General features: G+C 36.1%; 1 protein-coding gene across 1 annotated transcript in view; it reads left to right on the top strand.

The window, feature by feature from the left end:
- The window catches only part of LOC142342678 (uncharacterized), a 221,277-nt gene that overhangs the window by 164,152 nt on the left and 34,320 nt on the right, over positions 1-22,805 (top strand). The window contains exons 49-60 of the mRNA XM_075394163.1: positions 465-668; positions 3,310-3,436; positions 4,113-4,224; positions 8,923-9,114; positions 12,274-12,464; positions 13,111-13,339; positions 13,724-13,944; positions 14,339-14,507; positions 15,689-15,831; positions 17,807-17,971; positions 18,436-18,607; positions 21,650-21,803. Coding sequence (XP_075250278.1) covers positions 465-668; positions 3,310-3,436; positions 4,113-4,224; positions 8,923-9,114; positions 12,274-12,464; positions 13,111-13,339; positions 13,724-13,944; positions 14,339-14,507; positions 15,689-15,831; positions 17,807-17,971; positions 18,436-18,607; positions 21,650-21,803 — 2,079 coding nt within the window. The remainder of the gene's footprint in view (positions 1-464; positions 669-3,309; positions 3,437-4,112; positions 4,225-8,922; positions 9,115-12,273; positions 12,465-13,110; positions 13,340-13,723; positions 13,945-14,338; positions 14,508-15,688; positions 15,832-17,806; positions 17,972-18,435; positions 18,608-21,649; positions 21,804-22,805) is intronic.

Below are 22,805 nucleotides of genomic sequence, written 5' to 3'. Positions count from 1 at the left end.
ATATTCACAAAATTTGAAACATCGATAACTCACTCTAGAAAAAGAAACTTAAAAAAATCTTTCTAATTCTATATTCTACGCTGGACGGGCTTTTTAATGATACCACTCACAACTCTCTAAGATGAATAAATCGATCGGTCAAAATTGACTGAACAAAAAAAAACATTTCAGTATATAGTTCCTCCCCCCTCAAGAGGGGTCGGAACAAAAAAACAGAATGCTAACGATAAACTAAGAAAACAGTCATACTGTTCAGAAACTTACTGTAATATTTATTATGCAATATTTTTTAGATTCCATGATCAGAAGGAATCTAAAAACTACTATGATTCAGTACTGAATTGTTATCGAACTCAGAGTTGAGAAGATGTCCATTTTGTAAGCGGTTACTTTAATTGCTAGGTAACAATGTCAGGACGTTTTTCATATATTATAGTAAAACATTCATGTCGCCTGTTTTTCAGGACGTTTTTTATGGCGTATCGATGGTGGTCTCTGGTACACGATGATGGCTCAATTGACAGGACAGTTGAGAGGACTGAGCCGGAGAACATGAAGCAGTTCAGATTCATGCTCGCATCCAAGACTAGAGAGAAACTGAATGACGGTCACTTGTACTACTCAATATTCGCACGTCCTGTCGAGAGTCACTTCACACGATGCCAGAGGTTGGATTCGACTTTGCTACAAAATAGATGCAAAAACGTGCAGTCAACCATCTTGTATTAGAAGGTTGAGAGAGAACAACCTGATGTAAATTGTGCATTAGATAAGCTTGACATAGCTTGACACGGAGCTCTACTTGTTCAACGTATACTTGGCTAGAGAAAAGAAGCCTTGGGGAGCAAAAAAGAAAATGAGAATGGGTTGCAAGTACGAGATCCTTTTTCGAATCCAGCTCAGGTCCAATTTCACAATAGTTGCGCCTACTGAGACACCCTAACGTCCTGCAAAATTGAGCCCAGGTTTAGACCTCGTTATGAAAAGACTAAAAACTCTAGTGAGGCGAAAAGCTAATCGAGTGAGAACGCTTGATAAATGTCGAGCAAAAGTGTCTTCCTGGGTTAATTAAAGATATTTTTAGGGACACCTTCGGCCGAGCATTGTCTTTTCATGTGTCGCGCAAAGAATTCTTCATGAACCGAACAATATCATTTCAAAAGTCCAGCTGAGGTCCATTTGAGACAAACAGGGTTTTTCTTGAGCCCAGCGAAAATATGAACTGAGTTAAAAGAGTGCTGTCTATTTTTCGTTTCATCCTCCTTTTTATTTTCGGCTCAAAAACTCAAAAGCAACATTCAAAAAGAAAATATACTTTATTATTTTCTTCTTTTATCTACAACAATTGTCAGGTATCGGGTGATGATATTTGTTGCAATGAGAAACTTTATAGTGCTCAACTTGTGGTGTTTGGGAAACGAAACTTTTCCGCATTTCGGATAACAGAGTAAAATACTGCGTATTTTCCAGAGCATAATTGTCAGAAGATTGCAGTGAGTAAACATTGCATCACGGCAGAGTTGACGATAGCTTTTAAAGCTCTGCAATTTAATTTTTAAAAGATCATGCTGGTTGAAATTTATCTTGAGAATTAATGCAAGGTTTTTACCCCTAAGTTACGGCAGCACCGCCAATCAGTGCTGCATTAGTTTCAGTTTTTCATTTACCCAGGGTCGCCTCTAATTTGGTACTTAATTTGGTACCACTAATATTGGTTGCAACTTCTGTCCCGAAATACACAAGTTAATTGCTCTCAAATGAAATTATTAATTGCTCTCAAACGAAGTCCTGTTAGTCCTGTCGGTCTTTTTTAATGCAATTTTCGGCTTGACCGATTTTTCGTCTGACGCTTTTGACATTTCGTCCTCAAAAACGGGATAAACAGGTAGCGCCCAGCGGGCATTAAGTGCTCTCCGTGGCTAGCTACTGACCGAATTTTAGCATCACGAATTTTAGCAATTTTTTGACTAAACGTGCAATCTTTTCAAATTTTTTGACATTTTTTTCCTTATTCAGGTCTTTGCAGACCCAGGGGCCAGAAAACATCTTAAGGGGGTTGTAAATAAGTTACTGACAATATCTTAATGGCCATAGAATAGTTTTTGAACTTTTTAATGTCACAAATTTTAGCAATTTTTTGATAAAACTTGCTTTTTCAAGTTTTTTTGAAATCTTTTGTAGTTTTTTTTAGATTACTTCAGCCTCAAGAGCCAAGGAACCTCCTCTAGGGTTTGAAAAAAAGTTACTGAATAATTTTTAGATTAAATGGCATGTCTTGCTAGATTTTAACATCTCGAATTTTAGCAGATTTTTGATATTTTTAGCCAATTTTCCAATTTTTTGACATTTATACTAATCATTCAGATTTTTTGAACCTCAAAGGTCAGAAAGCCTCCGTTAGGGTTGATAATAAGTTACTGGAAAATTTTTGTTGGTCATGTATCAACTTTCATCTTTTTAATATCACAAGTTGTTGCAATTTTTTTTATAAAACTTGCAATTTTTTTAAGTTTTTTAAAATTTTTTGTCATTTCTTAGGTTTCTCTAGCCTCTAGTGCCACGGAACTTCCTCTAGGGTTTGATAATATATTACTGCATAATTTAGTGATGTAATGGAATGTTCTTCAAGATTTTAATATCGCGAATTTAGGCCTTTTTTAAAAAATATTTGCAATTTTCATGTTTTTTTTTCATTTTCCTACAGAGGCCCTCGAACCTCCTCCAAGGTTTGCTAATAAGCTGCCGCATAGTTTCTAAAGTTAATTGGATGGTGATCAACATTTTTTATGACTCCAGTTTTAGTAATTTTTGGATAAAATTTAAACTTTTCAAATTTTTGGAAAATTTGTATGTTCCAAGTGTATTGATCTTTATGAGCCTCTGGCTTGAAACAGGGATATCGGATAGTCTCTTGAGACAATAAATTGATTCTTAAGATATTAATGTCTTGCGTAATGTCATGTTCTTTGCGTAATGTCACCATCTCTGATCCTCATTATCAATGAGTTACAGTTGAAATGTTTTTTATCATAACTTATCTCACAGGCTCTTTTTAGGAAACCATTGTTAATTGCTCTCAAAAGCAATTTGTAGCAAATTTATAACCTGTTTGTCTTTTATGCAATTTAATGCTTGGCCGATTTTTCGTCTGACCCATTTGACTTTCGTCTTCAGAAACGGGATAAAGATGTAGTGCCCTGAGGTCACTAAACCGTGGCTAGCTGTTGACGAAGTCAACCGCTCGCCGGTCGTTTGAGAGCAATTCGCCCGACGTTAGTCGGTTTTGTTTGAGTTATTGTTTTTGAGCAGGTGTTCGTGTGCGATGTGTGTGATACTGCTGGAGTTCTGTGCCAGTGCCATGTACTATGAACAACAGCAGAGTGTGGATGAGAGCACAACTGTCATGGTCGGACCCATCAAGTTCAACCCACAAGCAGTAAGTCACCCCCGCCCGTCTCCCTTTCATTCATACGCTATATGTTGTTGTTTCGTTATGACACACAGAAGATTGCATTAATATCTAATTACACACAGAGTAAAAAAAAATGGTAAATGAACACAGTTTTTGGAACCAAAAATCTGTCTTGAATTTGAAAACAAGCTGTTTAACATGTGAGCTAATTCTGATGATGGCCGGATTGAGGAATTAGGTATGTAAGAATTATTGTGCATGTGTTGATCAGTTTTAAGATTTGCGATTTTAGCGCCGAATGCGGTGAACGCTTTGAAGCGCTAAAAACCGCTAATATTCCAAAATTCAACGCGCGTATTTCGCAATGAAGTAGGGTGAGTCTGATTCAATGGATCAGTGCCATCTTCCGCACCAAAACTAATGTAAATTAGAAATAGTAATGTCTTGGGTTAAATAAATTAAAACAAGTGGGGTCGGAACAATAACGACCATTTTCTTCAATTTTTCCTAAGTTGACAATTACAGTATATAGGAGTTAGGTGTGTGTGTTAGCCAGCTTCTGGTAAATAACGCTGACATAGCGGATCGGGAATTGATAATAGCAGCCGTCAGCCTCACAGAGGCTATTATTTATTGGTCAGGTCTGAACATTGGGTGTATTTTGGCATTAGCTATCTCTCTGACACTGTGCTTGTTGTAGTTTGGGGTGTCTCTGATGTCGACAATGATAGTGTTGCCTGCTTCTCTCCTCATAGTGCAGATGTTCAGACGAACCAAGCCTTACATAACTGCCGAAGAAGAGGATGTCGATGGTAATATCTCTACATCTCATTATACCTCCGTTATAGACTCGATTATAGGATGAAGCCCTTCCACGTTTGAATTCAAGGCTTTTAGGTTTTTGTCTGGACATAATGACCTATTTTTTTGATGTAATTAATTGCTCTCAAACGAAGTTTGTAGCAATTATATTAGTCCTGTCGGTCTTTTTTATGCGATTTTTCGCTTGACCGATTTTTCGTCTGACACTTTTGACTTTTTGTCCTCAAAAACGGTAAAAACAGGTAGCGCTCAGCGGGCATTAAGTGCTCTTAGAGCCTTTCAGCTCTGTTTGAGCTCAAACTATTTTGGATACTTATACTTATGATGTGAAGGGCGGTTCTTAGAGGTTGAAGACCCCTCCACTGCTGACTTTTTTGATTTTTATTAGCCCTAGGTGTCAAGGAACCTCCTCTAGGTTTTAATAATAGGTTACTCTATAGTTTTTAGTGGTAATGGAATGGTTTCCACATTTTAACAAAACTTGCAATTTTTTCATATTTTTTCACTTTTATTTTTCCTTATTCAGGTTTTTCCAGACCCAGGGGCCAGAAAACATCCCAAGGGTTTTGATAATAAATTACTCTCAAATTTTTATTGGCCATGGAGCAGTTTTTCAACTTTTTAATGTCACAAATATTGGCATTTTTTTTATAAAACCTGCTTTTCTTCAAGTTTTTTGAAAATGTTTTTCGTTTTTTTAGGTCTTTTCAGCCTGAAGAGCCAAGGAGTACCTCTAGGGTTTGCAAATAGGTTGTTGTATAATTTCTAGATGTAATGGAATGTGATGCAAGATTTTAACATCACGAATTGTAGCATTTTTTGACAAATTTTGCTAATTGGTTTCAATTTTTTGACTTTTATAGTCATCATTTAGGTTTTTTGAGCCTGAGGGGTCAGAAAACCTCCATTGGGGTTTGATAATAAGCTGCCAGAAAATTTTTGTTGGTCATGGATTAATTTTCAATTTTTTAATATCACAAGTTTCAGCAATTTTTTTTAAGTTTTTTCAAAGTGTTTGTCATTTTTAGGTTTCTCTAGCCTCATGAGCCACGGAACTTCCTCATGGGTTTGATAGTATTTTGCTGCTTAGTTTATAGATGTAATGGAATTTTTTTCAAGATTTTAATATCACCAATTTAAGCAATTTTTTTATAGTATTTGCATTTTTTTCATGTTTTTGAAATTTTTCCGGCAACGGGCGCCCTGGGACCTCCTCCAAGGTTTGATAATAAGCTGCTGCATAATTTTTAGAGTTAATGGAATGGTGATGAATAAATTTTATGACTCAACTTTTAGTTTTTTTGGATAAAGTTTAAAATTTATTTCATTTTTTTGGAAAATGTTTATCATGTTCCAAGTGTTTGTATCTTTGAGCCAGTGTAATTAATTCAGGCTTGAAACAGGGATATTGGATAGCCTCTTGAGACAATGAAATGATTCTTGAGATATTAATATTTTGAATTTTAGGAAGATTTTGTTAAAATTTGCAATTGTTTCCAAAGATTTTCAATATTTTCTCCTTTGAGTTTTAAGACCATTACTGGCCAACGAAACTTTTTAAGTCTTAGAGATGGGTTACTTGACAGAACTTTCGAGACAAAAATGGCTTTAAACGTTTTTTACAGCGAAGTTTAAAAATTATCTTTTTTGCCTTCATTTTTTCTATATGATTTATTTACTAACAGGGCTAGAAAACTAGAAGTTGCGGAATCGGATCCCATCATGAAAATTATTCATCTCTCTCTCTTTCTCTCTCTGACGGCTAGGGTTTCTTTCTTTCTTTTTCTCGTTCATGTCTTACCTCTCCCTCTCTCTCTCTCTCTCTCCCTCTCTCTCTCTCTCTCTCTCTCGTTGTTGATGCCGCACTTCAGCTTCTTTCATGTGACGTAAAATTATCACCTCTGATCCTCATTAACAATGAGTCTTAGTATAAATCTACTATTGTAATTCACTTACCAGACACTTTATAGGAAATCATTGTTATTTGCTCTCAAAAACAATTTGTAGCAAATATATTAATCCTGTTTGTCTCTTTGATTGCATTGCTTGGCCGCCCTTTCGTCTGACAATTCTAACTTTTTGTCCTCAAAAACGGTAAAAACAGCTAGCGCCCAGCGGGCATAAAGTGCTCTTAGAGCCTTTCAGCTCTGTTTGAGCTCAAACTATTTTGGATACTTATACTTATGATATGAAGGGCGGTTCTTAGAGGTTGAAGACCCCTCCACTGCTGACTTTTTGGATTTTTATTAGCCCTAGGTGTCAAGGAACCTCCTCTAGATTTTAATAATAGGTTACTCTATAGTATCTAGTGGTAATGGAATGGTTTCCACATTTTATCAAAACGTGCCATTTTTTCATATTTTTTTACCCTTATTTTTCCTTTTTCAGTTTTTTCCAGACCCAGTGGCCAGAAAACATCCCAAGGGTTTTGATAATAATTTACTCTCAAATTTTTATTGGCCATGGAGCAGTTTTTCAACTTTTTAATGTCACAAATATTGGCATTTTTTTTATAAAACCTGCTTTTCTTCAAGTTTTTTGAAAATGTTTTTCGTTTTTTTAGGTCTTTTCAGCCTGAAGAGCCAAGTAGTACCTCTGGGATTTGAAAATAGGTTATTGTATAACTTCTAGATGTAATGGAATGTGATGCAAGATTTTAACATTACGAATTGTAGCATTTTTTGACAAATTTTGCTAATTGGTTTCAAGTTTTTGACTTTAATAGTCATCACTTAGGTTTTTGGAGCCTCAAGGATCAGAAAATCACCATTGGGTTTTGACAATAAGCCACCAGAAAACTTTTGTTGGTCATGGAATAATTTTCAATTTTTTAATATCACAAGTTTCGGCAATTTTTTTTAAGTTTTTTGAAAGTGTTTGTAATTTTTAGGTTTCTCTAGCCTCATGAGCCACGGAACTTCCTCATGTGTTTTATAGTAATTTGCTGCTTAGTTTATAGATGTAATGGAATGTTTTTCAAGATTTTAATATTTTAAATATTTGCATTTTTTTCATGTTTATTAAATTTTTCCGGCACCGGGTGCTCTGGGACGTCCTCCAAGGTTTGATAATAAGCTGCTGCATAATTTTTAGAGTTAATGGAATGGTGATGAATGATTTTTATGACTCAACTTTTAGTTTTTTTGGATAAAGTTTAAAATTTATTTCATTTTTTCGGAAAATGTTTATCATGTTGCAAGTGTTTGCATCTTTGAGCCAGTGTAATTAATTCAGGCTTAAAACATGGATATTGGATAGTCTCTTGAGACAATGAAATGATTCTTGAGATATTAATATTTTGAATTTTAGCAAGATTTTGTTAAAATTTGCTATTGTTTCCAAAGATTTTCAATATTTTCTCCTTTGAGTTTTAAGGCCATTACTGGCCAACGAAACTATATAAGTCTTAGAGATGGGTTACTTGACAGAACTTTCGAGACAAAAATGGCTTTAAACGTTTTTTACAGCGAAGTTTAAAAATTTTCTTTTTTTGGCTTCATTTTTTTCTATATGATATATTTACTAACAGGGCTAGAAAACTAGAAGTTGCAGAGTCGAATCCCATCGTGAAAAACATTCCTCTCTCTCTCTCTCTCTCTTTCTTTCTTTCTCTCTCTGACGGCTAGAGTTTCTTTCTTTCTTTTTTTCGTTCACGTTCACGTTTTACCTCTCCCTCTCTCTCTCTCTCCCTCTCTCTCTCTCTCTCTCTCTCTCTCTCTCTCTCTCTCTCTCTCTTTGTTGATGCCGCACTTCAGTTTCTTTCATGTGACGTAAAATTATCACCTCTGATCCTCATTAACAATGAGTCATAGTATAAATGTATTATTGTAACTCACTTACCAGACACTTTATAGGAAATTATTGTTATTTGCTCTCAAAAGCAATTTGTAGCAAATATATTAATCCTGTTTGTCTCTTTGAATGCATTGCTTGGCCGCCTTTTTGTCTGACCCATTTGACTTTTCTCTTCAGAGACGAGATAAAAAGGGAGCGCGCAGTTCGCATAAAGTTCTCTTAGAGCCGTTCAGCCCGGTAGTCTTCAAGTATGCGATTAACAGAAACTGTTTTGTAGACTTATGGTGTGAAGGGGGGTTCTTAGAAATTAATCCCACACCCCTACCCACCGCCCCCACATTAGTCCCCCCAATCCACTTTTGCACTCCCACTGCGCTCACCTTATGCCCTTTCAATTAATCTAAAGCTAGCCTCACTAAACCGTGGCTTGCTGTTGTCGAAGCCAACCGCTCGCCGGTCGTTTGAGAGCAATTGGCCCGACTTTAGTCGGTTATGTTTAGGCTGTTTCCGTGCTGGTTTTACAAATTAATATGGAAATACGCATGTTCACTGCTCAAAAACACTCTTAGTGGTAAGCCCGGGTATTTTTAAAACCAACGATATTGAAGAAACAAACTACAGAAGTTTTCTCACAGTATTTTTGCCATTCTGTTTGGGATCTCGATTGCCGACAGATCAAAATTGCTATTCTCTTTTCTCGTACGCTGCCTGATTGAGAAATTTCAATCAGCTCAATTATGCCCAATTATGTTCATTTTCATCAAATTGTGTTTAAATAACCAACGCAGTTTATACACTCTCTTAAATGTTTGTTTTATAACCAATTATTTTGTTTAAAATGATTGGTTATAAATTCTGTGAACGCAATATCCCGGATGACTGTCTTTTACCAGATCTGGACGCAGAGGAAGAGATCATAAACGTGAGACGACTGAAACGGAGGGAGGAGGAGAGGAGAAAGAGAGAGGAGAAAAAGAAGGAGGAATTGGCCAAGTACCTCAAGGCAGCAGGACTCACTGTCGAGTCATTCAAGAGAACTCCTTCTTCCCACTCCAGGGCACCACTCACTCAAAATATGGAACAAGGTATGTTTATTTTCTGATATACTCTATAATATCCCCCAACAAGCCCTCAACCCCTCAAAAACATATAATTCCCAGCACCCTCCCTTCTCCCCCCCCCCAAAAAAAACAAGAATGGGTTTTTTATGCAGTATCGCAAGCTGTATGTTATGTAGTTTGCAGTTAAGGAACATAAAATATATTGAGGGATTTCTTAGTCTATTTAGCTTGATACAGATTTTAAAATTAAGGTTGATATTTGTTTCATTTTTTGTTTTTTCTTTGTGATCATTTTTATTTTCCTGGCCTCAACTCTCAGTTTCGTGATTCAACTTGACTTTTAATTTTGCCGCTTGTTTTTCGCGTCGTTTTCTTTGTCTTCAGCTTTCGCGAAATAACAAACGGAGCACAATTAATTGCTAATGCAAAAGTGAATTTTCTGCTGCTAGGACTATTTTGGTCTGCCAAACGATGAAAATTTCTGTCAAACAAAAAAAATCTACAGTTTCTAATGCTAATTTTAAAAACTTCGTGACAATAATTTGGTATCTTTTTACTTCATAGAGATTTTAGATGTGTTATTTTAAATCTTTAATTTCTTACCCTATATTTAAAATTGTAGTTAAAAAGTTGAGTGGCCAACATTTTGACTTTGAAATATATTTTCAGGTAGCTTCTAAAAAAACGAATCCACAGCGCATTAAAGCTTTTTTAAAATTTTTTTATTGGACGAGTTAAATTTTTTGTTTCAATTGAACTGACAAATTTCGTCACTTTTACTTACACTCATGTTGTTCGAAAGGAAAAGTTTCTCGGAGAATGGAGGAATTTTATTATTAATTGAAAATTTTGTAGAAATTATAATAGTCCTTTAGTCTTTTATGATAATTTTCATATGACCAATTTTTTGTCAAAACCCATTTGATTTTTTCCCTCAAAAATGAGATAAACAGGTAGCGCTCGGAGGGCATTAAGTGCTCTTAGAGCCCTAAGCATTACTACACTCTGAAAATGCGATTCATCGAAACTGTTTTGAGGAGACAATTTCATGGTGTAAAGGGCGGCTCTCAATCTTAAAATTTTGACTCCCCTCAGCCACCCCACCCCCGCTTGCCATCATTCCCCTTATTACACGCCCTTCAACATTCCCATTGTTCACCCTCATCCACCTGTCTATTTGAACCCACTCTCATCTAGCCTTTGCAACCCTAGCCCTGATTGCTTGAATCCCCCTAATGCTTCTCTACATCACACATCCACTTCAGTCACCCACCTAATGATGGCATTCCAAAGCCCCAGCTCGCTACTGCCGAAGCCAACCACTCGCCAGTTGTTTGAGAGCAATTCGCCCGACGTTAGTCGGCTACGTTGGAAGAATTTCCGTGCACCGTGTATTATATCTGTATGATTTTTATGAAGCGTTATTTGCAACGTAGCAAAATTTCAGCAAGTTGTGTGCAAATAGCGATTTGATGTTACTTTATTTCAAACACAATGAAAAATTAACTAAAGAGACTTCTTAATGAAGTTTTAAAGATTGACCTTCACTATTTTATCTATGTTTTCCATAAGTTATTGTCAGCTTTTATACTGCTTTTGAAGATTAAGCAATCTACCAGTTGTTTTGGCTCGTTATTCTTTTTTAATTGATTGGTATTAGTGTTTTTGGTATCTTGATTGGTATCTTGTCAATTAAGAATTTTTCCCCTTTGATAGTTTTTTGTTGTTTTATAGTGTACCTTATGTGGCGTAGCTACTGTTTGATTTTTAGAAAAACTAGAAAAAGGTTCCGGTAAGGGCTTTCAAGAACGACTGTTTTTATTTTGATGCATTTAGAACATATCATTTTCATGGATTTTTAATTTAAACCATTTTGCTTATTTGTTTTTCTTCAATTATTTAACCGTATATACTGTTTTACTGAAATAGTCATCTTTTGGTTACATCATAACTGAAATTATATGTAGTAGATCTGTGCTGACTTTCGTCTTGTTTTTTGACCGACTCGGTTGAGTTTATCTTCATTTGAAATGTTTTTTCTTGTATTTTCATTGTCATCAAAACATTTCCGAACCCTTGAGACCGGATTTCAGTTTTCTTTGTTTGCTCTATGCATTTATGTTTTTTTGTCTATAATGATAATCGTGAAGTAGAATAAAAGGATTAGTTAGTTAACAAAAAATTATTTCTAGTGTTTGAGTCAGTTGTCGCTGCTTTGTTTCCGGTAGTCTTTCGGCTATATTTTTGTTTCGTTGTCTAATCCTTTTTCTTTATTATTTATTGATGCAGCAGAGCTCATACGAGCTATTTTGTTCATCTTTTCATGTATTTTACTTCGTGCATTCTAATTTACTGTGAGTTTTCAACAGTTTTGCGTGATTAGTTTTTTTTAATATAGTTAGCTCATCTCACTTTCTACATGGTTTTAAAACACTAATAGTAAAGTCATTTAAAGTCACTCTAAATCTTTTTCCAGGTCGGAAACGCTCTTATATAATATTAATGGCTCTTAATAAAAACAGTGGGACCAAAATAACATATTCAAATTGTTTTTTTAATTTAGCTTTTTAAATAGGTTTTATATTGCATCCACCCTTCCATCAATTCAATGTTTTAGTTTTTGTCACACTTTGGAAGACTGTTATAGATCTATTTGGGCAATCATGCCGGCTATTTTTTTCAAATTTTTACCTTTCATGTCACAGTTTTGATGTTGTCCTAAAAATGAAATCTAAATTCTAATAAGAAGCTCATCTGTCATATATATTCCTCCATTTTTGAGAATAAAAGTGGGAACAATTACTATCATCTGTCCCAAATTGCTTTTGAAAACACTTTTTCTCCACCTTCTGTTGTCAGCTCAAAAGTCTTTTGAATCAACGTTAGGTCTTCTTCTGGAGCTTTTGACACCGTTCTTGTAAAATTTTCTGACGCGTATTAGTGATTTTTTTTCGGTTTCGGAGAAAAACCCACGGAAAAAACCCCCACCCAAAATTAGATAGGAAAAGAACCCACGGAAATAAACCCCCACGGAAATAAACCGCCACTTGACTGTCAAAGAGATGTAAAATCAATCAAATTGAATTAAATCCCTAACACAATTACACAGATAACAAGCAAAAGATCGAAACATTTTCTCAAAATTACATGCTAAATGGTGCAAATTTTGCTGTTGTTGTCTAGCATCGCCTACCCTGTCTGGCTCAGTGGACTTGCCGAACAGTGCTAGTCGTGTGTCGAGTGGAAACTCCTCCTCTAAACAGTCAGAGCACAGTGGAGGAAGTAGTGGTACTAAGAGCAGTTCTCTCAAACAACAGTCCACCTCTAACAGCCGACAGGGCAAGAGTGTCAACATAAGAACCGACGACCCTGAGGTACTTTAATCAAGAATGTAAAAGTTGCTTCGCTGCTTTGAGGGTTTCAGCGGGTTTAATTGAGGGTTTGAGAGTTTATTTTGAAGTGAACTAAACCGATTCGGAGCATTTAGTCACTGGACCGAGCAAGAGCGTCAATTAACAGAATTTGAGATATCATGATAAGATTGGAATTCACTTTTTGATCAGAAAATGTCAACATTCGCATACTTGCGATATGTTTGCACTGGACTATGTTTTTCAAGAGACAATCCAGGCTGAGATCCACAACCAAAAACAGGTATGGACCAGACTGACTTGGGTCGCGGACACATGGGGTCCAATGCAACACCCAAGATCATAGATTGGACAAGTTTTGATTCCACCTTCCGCCTCAACCATGGCCTCCCTAGTTCAATGCCAATGACAAATTTGCAAATATTTGCACACTTCTGCTCAACAATGTCAACTTGGCAATATTTTGCGATACAAAATTGTAAAAATTCGCAAATTTTGAGCGAGTTCAAAATCTTGGATTTTTGACATGAAAATAGCAAATGATATTACACGTCCTGTTTACGGTCAATCGCATCTATCAAATAATGACATCTGTTAATCAAGATTTTCAAACTCAAAACCACCGTTTAATATTAATCCATGTTTTAAGGCCCGAGTTGGCTCAGATGACCTTAATGACCAGCCCAGATCGGACAGCCAGTTGAAAGTGACGGGTGGCTTTGACGTCATCAACCCAGAGGACCTGGGGGAGCTGTCGATCAGCGAGTCAAGTGAGAGTGAGTACGAGACAGACGAGGAGGAACTGGATCTGGACTGTTACGAGAGGATGCGGAGATCCAAGTGGTTCTGCTGTATCCAGTGTCTGTTCGGATGGGGAGGTTAAATAGCAATAATTGTATCGCAATATTGAAAAAGGAGCTAAGTTAGTTAAATATTGATAAAAGTATTTTTCATGACATTCTTTATGATAATGTCCTGTTCAGATCTTTTTGGTCAAAATCTAGATTTTTCAATCATGTCTCCCCCCCCCCTCCCCGGATTTAACTCATCGTTATTGGTTTACTTGTTGTCACTTTTGTGACATTTTCTTAGATTAGCTAATAAATTCAAATTCAAAATTCAATACAAAATTATTTCAAATTTTGAATTTAATTTTGTTCGAAATTTTGACCTTATTTTTTCTTTGTTTATTTTGTTCGAAATTTTGACCTTATTTTTTCTTTGTTTAATCCTCAATGACAGTCTGTTTAAAATGTTAACAGAGAAGCGCCGCCGTCGTCGTCGACAGCCATTGATGTTACCCTCATCCTTCATTTATATAAACTGGCTGCTTGTCATAATCATAGTGCTTACTACCACTACAGTAATCATACTCTACGCTGGAATGATCGCCTACAAAGGTGGAAGCACCCGAGTGACCAAATGGGTCACTTCTATGCTCGGTTCAGTCCTCATGTCCATATTCCTCGTTCAACCGCTCAAGGTCAGTCAAAATCCGACAAACCCGGGGTGCGCACTTTGCCCGGGGTGCGCCAATTATTGGAGATAAGGGTGGACATGATTTTCCAACGTTGAGATTTGGGAAATAAGAGTAGAACAGTCTACACAACAGAATTTCACTTCAAGTCTCGCTTCTATTTGACATTTGTTTATGTACTCTTCCACCATTTAATTCCACCTTAATTTGAATTCCACCATTGAGTCCCACCGAAATTGGAGAGAAAAGTAGAAGAGTGATCTGTTTATATTATATCAGAGTCAATGTAGTTGGTTCGAGTATTTCCTTTACCAGATACTCTTTTGCGTTGCCATGCTTTTTTCATTTTACAACAAACACCTTTGGAAAATTTTATGATTATTGCACCCAACATGTTTAGATCCTGCTGTTGGCAATTCTTCTGTCCATTCTGTGCCAGAAAAGGGCAAAGAAACAATTGGATGAATTGGATTTCGACTTCGACACTTTCGAGGGTCTCACAGAAGAGGAAATGCAACTGTTGGAGAAACTCGAGACATCCTACGAAAAAGACCACCATCTCTACTCCGGTAAAATTGCGCAGCTTCTACCAGGAGAATTTCAAAATTCCTTCGGGGTTTTTTTATACTGAAAGGGCAATAAAGTTAATGGAGTCCTTATATCCTTTGAAGAATTCTTGGAAGTGTTTTCTATGAGACCAAGTGTGATGTGATCCACAAAACGCCTGCTGGAATCAGGCAAGTTCCTCGTTTCCAGCTCCTCGCTTCCACCGCATAATTATTAGTAATAATTGATGCTCTAACATAACAGAAACCAGGTTAAGACAATATTTATATGGAAATTTTTGATTAGTTAGAATCTGGGGGCCTTAGCATTGGAACGCATGCATCAACATATAACATTTTTAAAAAGGCTCGCTCGAGTCGGCCTTCTCATAGTGCTCGACAACGGACATTCACAACGAAAAAGTGCTCTATGATACTCCCAATATCCACCTCAGTCATGGATCTTGTTTCCAGAACAACATCATCGGCAATTATCACCCACCGATTTTATTTTTGTCCCGAATGGAAAAAAAAATTGAGAAAGGAAGAGAGATTGATGATCCCGAGCAACACTTCAGTAGAAACACTGCCCCTTTTTTTACAATAATGATATTTATGAACTCGATAGATATTGGAAAAGGATTAAAACAAGATTCTGAATTTAAATTTAATCAGTTTTTGAAAAAAAAGAATCATTAGGCTCATGGCGATATAAGTGAATTATGCATTAACGGCTAAGAAGCCCTACCTGTGCAGCAGCTTGATTTGTCAAAAGGAGGATATATGAAAATTTTTCAAGATATGTATCTATAAAACCAAATGGGTTTTTGCGACAAGTTTTGTAGAAAGCTTCTTGCAAAGATATCTTGTATGAAAGATCTTGCAAGATAACCGTCCTCAATCAACTAGGGAGGCGCCTAAAAAAGAATACATACGAGATGCGCTGAATTTTTCAAATGCAAATTGAGTGGAAAAGTCTTGCCGCCTACTTTGCAGGGCCGCTTATTTTGCGTACCAGGTTGTTGTAGCTTTGTTTTATTGTTAACCTATATATTGGAAGATTGAGAGAGAGGAACCTATAGTAATAAGCTTGTATTCGACAAACAAGTAGCTCTTCATACTCAACGTTTAATAGTCTAGAGATATGAAGCCTTGAGGAACAGGAAGGAATAAGAGAATGGCTAAAGGTATTGGAATTTTTCTAGGTGAGGAGGTTGGAGATATAATTGTGGGCAAACTTCCCGACGAGGAGTTCCTGGATGAGGAATCGGAGTTTGCAAAGAGAGCCAAGAAGATCCAACTGCTACCAGGACAGCTGTCAATGCGTCGGAAGGGATTCCTCAGAATTGTAGGTTTTTTCTTTAATCCAAATTTTATGTCTATATACTCCTGAGTCACATGAATGAAGAAAACATATCCCGAAATGTAAAAACTTGCTAGATATTTGCTTGTGATGCGTTTGGAAAAGCAACATTTTCCCTGGACTTTTACCAAGCTCATATAAAGAATAATCAAAGATTCTCAAGATTTGCAATCAGTCCTGCTACCGAGATTTCATCACCATTTACAAAAATTTGCCAAGATTTTTCATAAAAATTGGCTCATTGCTAATCTATCTCCTCTTGTCAAAAATCGCACAAGATTTTTCATGTTTTTGGCAAGGTGAACAAGTTATCCTTGATACTGTTTGCTATTTGTTTTCCAGTCTGCATAGCTGCTTTTGATTTGCTTTCCTACGCGTTTGCTTTTCTGAAAATGCAGCTTTATTATGCTAAATTATAATAAAAAATTTTTTTTCGTTGCAAAAAATTTGGTGCTGCGCAGTTGAGGTTAGCATAAGTCCATCGGTTAACCAAGTATTTCTTTATTTCTTTCAACTTAGTGGCTCTAGTTTACGAGAACTTATGTGCTAAAAGCGCTTCAGATGGCGAAAAATTTTTTTGCCTTAACTGCGCCGACCCAACTTAGTAGGGGGGGGGGGGCATATGCTCAACTGTTTTGTTGTTCAGTTAATTTTTGGCAACCGATATACTTGACCGAGAAGAACAAGAGTATATCAGCAGAATTCTTGTCGAACTTTGAATTATCTAAAACTCGGAATCCGTCTCTTTCGAGGATTTGCAAAGATTTTAAGATTTTTTCACTTTTAATTGCTCTCGAACAAAATTTGAAGCAATTATTGTAAACGTGTTGGTCTTTTCTGTGCAAATTTTTTTCTTGACCGTTTCGAGATTTCGAGTGACTTTTACGTACTTGACCTTTTCATTTTGCTTGATTTAATTTTTTTCTCTCAATCACGAGTGTCCGCAGCTGAACTCAAGTGGCGGCAGTTCACTACTAAAATTCAAACTGACAGTGCACCAAAATTGGTGTAATATTTTTAACCTTAAATTTTATCAGTGCTTATAGTGATATGTAATGACCTCTTTTGACGTCATTTGGAGCCCCTTAGTGCATTTAGTTACCCTTTCCCCCGACTAAACTATGCTACAATAGATTAGAGTTCTCAGCTCCCACTAGAGGTTCGAGAGTATTACTTCCGACGTTAGTCGGATATGTTTCCATTATTTGTTGGTTCCATATTGTTGTTGGTTCTACTTTTTGACATAGCAGAGGGTTAATGAATTGTGCGGTCAGACTTTTCCGGTTAAAAATTCGGTTGAATGTTTCGAGATATTTTTCTTTAAAAAAGGGGCAACAAATCAATTTTTCATGCACACTTTTTCCCAAATTGCGGGCATACAGACCTCAAAACTGCTGGTTTTTTATAGTTTAAATCAATTTTTATAGAAATTTCATCATTTGACTTTTAATATTTTGGCTACCTAATCTTGAATTGAGCTACTGGTTAGGCGAAGAGCTTTCGAATTACTTATTTGGATTGCGTTTCACGACTTGTCATGATTTTCTATCTGATTATTTTTTCCATTTTTTGTCGTCAATGAAAAACAATGAGCTTTAAAATAGTTAACTTTGAACTGTTAATATTTGCTACACCGCTCATAAAGAAAGTGAGAAATTGGAATTTGAACACATTCCCGTGCTTTCCCGGTCTCTTATAGGTTATGCTATATGTTACTTATTGTTCCGCAGAAACTCATTCTTTCTTAATTCCAAGCTAAACTCCACCATTGTCAAGTAAATCTCAACCTACAAATCTGCAGACTTAATCAACGGCAGAGATAAGCACAATTTATTAAAATCAAAGCAAATTGGAATGAAAACTTTTCCACATTGAGAGCTGTTTTTTCGTTTTTTTCTTATTGCAAACTGATTTTTATAGCTGAATATTTTTTATCATTGCTGTTTTTTCTGCTATGCAGATTCGACAGAAGGAGGTAGCGATGTTTGGAGTGATGAGAGAGATCACTCTTTACCTCATATTCGTCTGGCTACTCTTCTCAGTATGTTATGTGGAGAAAGACGCAACTGGATTCTACCTCTACGACCAGATCAAGAGTGTCATATTCACTGACACTCTAAGCGATGTATGTAGATTTTTTAAGTCTACAAACATGCGAATTGAAATAACAGCGTGGTTAATGTTAGGCTGAAAATTATAAATCAAACATTATTAGTCTGTTAAATTGACTACAATTGGGTCAATTTAAGCTGATTGATCGGCTCACAATTTTTGAAATTCTAATTTTAACGAAAAAAGAGTCTGAGAAATAAAATTCTGATGGTTTTTTTTTCAAAATAGGATTTTTTAAAATTATGGATCCCCAGGTGAACAAATTTTAAATTCAATCTAAATTACCAACCATATTTTAATCATTTTTAAGTTTAATCCCTCAACTCCTATCAACTCTTATCCCTCAATCGTATCACCATTCATAATATATCTTTTACTTTGAATGTAAATTATACCAATTAAACAATGAATTAAAATCAAGTTGAAATAACATTTGTAAAACTAATAGGGGTAAAAAAACAGGATCCATTTTATCAGGTGCACAGCATAGATGACTATTGGGACTACCTGATAGATCACTTCGTGCCCAACATGTACTCGTTGGAGTGGTACAATGGGCAGAGACCTCTGGGACTGTATCAGTACTTCGGGGACAAGATCAACCTCGTCATTGGATATGCTGTCATCCGACAGCTCAGAGTCAGGAAAGGTCAGATCTCTCACATTACCATCAACCTATGCTTACTGTAGAAGAGGTTTTTGCTCTGTTACTCACCAAAGCTGTCAAAGACAATAGAATGCAACATGAACAAATATTAAAGAAAACATGCACGTACAATTTTTCATTTAAAAAACAGATCTCTGCACGTGCAATGTACGATTTTCCCCATATACAGTGCCAGATTTTCAAACTCGCAAAGTATGCGTTTCAAGCAAACATTTCGTGACTCTGTTAAAATCAGTCCAAATATTTGACTTACAAAACGAAATGATACGCTTTCTCGACTAATTCCAAGCATTTACAGTGACTTATTATCAAAATCCCGTAATCTAAACGATTAATTCGTGATTTTTTCAAATTTTCTTCCAATACTTTACTTGAAATAAAAAGATATTTACATTTTCATGTGTAAATAACGATAACAATAAATTGAGATGACTGCTCCGCCTCCTAGTAGGCAAAATGACTGAGGCCTCCTGAAGCATCATGCTGAATGTCTTGAATTCTTAATGCTATGTGTCAAATATGCTGAACAAAATATTCTCCACACTTGGCTACTCATTTCTTTCAAAATAATCTTCAGAATTGTTGCGTAAATTTCATACTTTCGAGAAGGCTAATAGAAAGATTTCAGCGCATTGTGGTAAATTAGTTTCAGATACTAACAAAACCACAAAACCTTTCCAAATCATTTCAGCGCTGCAGTGAATATTAAAATTCAATGCTTTCGTTGCATTTCTAACATAAATTCCCAACAATTGATAACAAAAGTGAGCAACTTTACACGCAATACATAGTTCCGATAACGTATAGAAACTCAAAACATTCAGTTTAACTGATAACTTACTCGACGATTACATGACACTTCACCCATTTCCATTTTACCTAATGCCTTTCACCCAATGCCATTTTACTCAATGTCATTTTACCCATTTAATTATATAGCCATTTATGACCCCTTGTTTGGTTGTTATAGTTTCATATCAAGGCCCACGGGCCATTTAATTGTATAGGCAGCCATTTATAATCTTATGTTCGGTTGTGGCAGCTTCACATCAAGTCCTTCGGGCCATTAATTTGTATAGTCGGCTATATAGGGGTAAATTAATATTGGCATGGGTAAAATGACAGTTTGGATATAATGGCTTATGGTAAAACAGCAATGGTTAAAAAGGAATTGCGTGAATTGTCCTGACACCGTTGTTAACATTCTACAATTATCAAAATGATCTGGTCGACTTATATTGCTGATTTTGTTTTCAACGAATCAAAAACTCAAAACTCATATTTTTGATATTTTCTGTTTGTAAGAGCCGAATTGGTAAGGAGAACTGAAATTGTCAAAGATTTCGACAAAATAAGGTAAATAGGAAAATTTTGCTAATACAGTTGAGATAATAATGTAATGGCACATAGGTCCTGAAGGTGGAAATTTTGTAAAATGTCTGGAACAGTTTAAAAGAAAACTGCTGAAAGTGTGCAGACAGTATAAGGAAAAGAGTTAACAATATGGAAATATGCAAAAGTGCTGCAAATGTGAAAACTACACACGAAACAGTTCAATCATTTTATGTGTGTTGCTAAAGTTGCGAAAATTTGCGCGTACGGAAAAAATAGAAAATAGCTGAAAAACATGTTTAATTGCTCTAAAACGAAGTTTGTAGCAATTATAATAGTCCTGTCGGTCTTTTTTAATGAGATTTTTCGTTTGACCAATTTTTCGTTTGACGCTTTTGACTTTTCGTCCTCAAAAAGGGATAAACAGGTAGCGGCCAGCGGGCATTAAGCGCTCTTAGAGCCTGTCGGCTCATTTTCAGCTCAAACTGTTGGATCTTATACTAATTGTTTGAAGGGCGGTTCTTAGAGGTTGAAGACACCCCAACTGTTGACCCCCCACTATTGCCCCCCTCAACGCGCTGTTGCCCCCCAACCAAGTGTTGCTCCACCCCTACAAAATGGTTTTGAGTTTTTTTGCTGCAAAACTGAAGAATTTTTTTTTTCATTTTGCCTTTTTTAGTTTTTTTCGAAAAGATTTAGTTATAGGCAAGGCTAGAAAACTAGAAGTTGCAAATTGAATCCCATCATGGAAAACATTCCTGCCTCTCTTTCTCTTTCTGTCTGTTAGGAGGGTTCCTTTCCTTCTCTTTCTCGTTCCCGTTTTATCTCTCTCTCTCTCTCTCTCACTCTTTGTTTATGCCGCACTTCAGCTTCGGTTGTAAGGCATAATGTCATAATCTCTGATCCTCATTAACAATGAGTTATAGTGGAATTATTTTTTTATTATAAATGACCTAACAGGCAATTTGTAGGAAATCATCGTTAATTGCTCTCAAAAGCAAATTGTAACAAATATATTAATGCTGTTTGTCTGTTTTATGCAATTTTTCGCTTGCCCGATATTTCGTCTGACCCATTTGACTTCCAACTTCACAAACGGGATAAAGAGGTATCGCTCAGAGGCCACTAAACCGAGGCTAGCTGTTGACGAAATCAACCGCTCGCCGGTCGTTTGAGAGCAATTCGCCCGACGTTAGTCGGTTATGTTTGCCTATTCTAAAGGAATGTGCTAATAAATTGTCACAAATAATCATGGACGAAATTAGTTGAAATGGCAATTTAATACGTAAACAAATGGAGCATTGGAAGAAGAGTGGGTTATGATTCTAAACACTGGGTTTGGAGACTGAGGTAGAGTACTCAATGTTTTTTTCTAAAAAAAACTGAATGTGGAATGAAAAGCAGGAAGATGTGAGAGATACGCTGACGGTCGGTAAGTTTTTTTCTGCAATAATTTTTTTCATGATTATACGCTTACTGTGCTGAACGTTAATCCGCTTATGTCAAGTTATGAATATTTTTAATAAATGAGCTGCAAATTCAGCGTCATTAGGCAGAAAATTATTTAAAATTTATTCTCTAAAGTACTTTTTTAGAGCGGCTGCCAGCGCACTTCTCACATTTTTCGCAAAAAGACAATTCGAAATAAAGTATGGCCAATGTATCATGGACAACATTGGATGCTTGTTGTAGACCTATGCATGCCGTACAAGATAGAGAGACACAACATTTCACGAGAGTGCATCCCTCCCTTCTCGGCTGATTTTGAGGACAGGGGCAGATACGGACCAGGCTGGAGCAGATTCGATGCCAACAACGCATACCACATCCTCAGAGAGGAGTACAGGTAATAGCAACAAGCGGCTATTTCCCCCATTCCGTTGATTTATGCTAACAAAAAAAATCAAAAGTCTAAAAAACTTGATACCGTAATAAGCCTTTTTTTACATGCCTGTGAAAATTTTGAAAGCTTAATTGAAAGCTGGAAAGAATTCTGAATGAAGCTTGCCGGAGCCATTTTGCCAATACAAAAATGTTAAACAACCATGAAAATGGAAAAATGGGCACCCACGTAAAATAAAAACTTTAATATATGCTTGCCGTTTTTTAAATTTACTGCTTAATAATTTGAACTATGTTCTTTTGTGCAATTGTATTGCTGAAGTCCCTCTTAAAGCTACTGGATCCTTGCCTGTAGCTAGTATTGCGTTTACAACTCGCTCAAATTGTTTTTAGACATTCAAAGTTTCCTCAGATCATATTCCCAACATCCGGGAGGTTGTCATTTTCTTCAATAGAGGCATAAGTGTAACTGGCTATAATGTATGCTATTTGTTCCGACCCCACTTGTGGGGGGGAGGAACTATATACTCAAATGGGTTTTTTTTGTTCCGTGAATTTTGGCCGACCGATATATTCATCGTAGAGAAATGTGCGTGGTATCGTTAAAAAGCTCGTCCAGCGTAGAATTCGAAATTAAAAAGATTTTTTTGAATTTCGTTTTTTTCCGAGGAGTTATCGGGGTTTAAAGTTTCATGAGAACACTGGATATTTGGTTCACTTTTGTTCACTTTTACCGTAATTTTCGTTCGAATTAACGTTTTTTCTACGAAAAAATTAATTCAAAACTAGATTTCACGCCAAAAAGTAAATCAATTTTAGGTTTTTAATAGACGAAAGGAGATAATAAAGACTAGTTCTAGTCTTAGAGGGAAGTTTATTATATAACAAAGAAAATTCGAATTAGGTTTGGGAGCTCTTTTTTTTTTAGAAAATTTTGCAATTTTTTTTTGTTTTTTCAAGTCACATAGAGACTACTAGACACTTTTAATATCGAAGTTCCGTTAAT

The sequence above is a fragment of the Convolutriloba macropyga genome, chromosome 7 (genome assembly GCF_964194025.1).
Source record: "Convolutriloba macropyga chromosome 7, txConMacr16.3, whole genome shotgun sequence".
NCBI lineage: Eukaryota > Metazoa > Xenacoelomorpha > Acoela > Convolutidae > Convolutriloba > Convolutriloba macropyga.
Note: the sequence above shows the minus strand (reverse complement) of the source record. Positions and strands in the feature narration are given on the sequence as shown.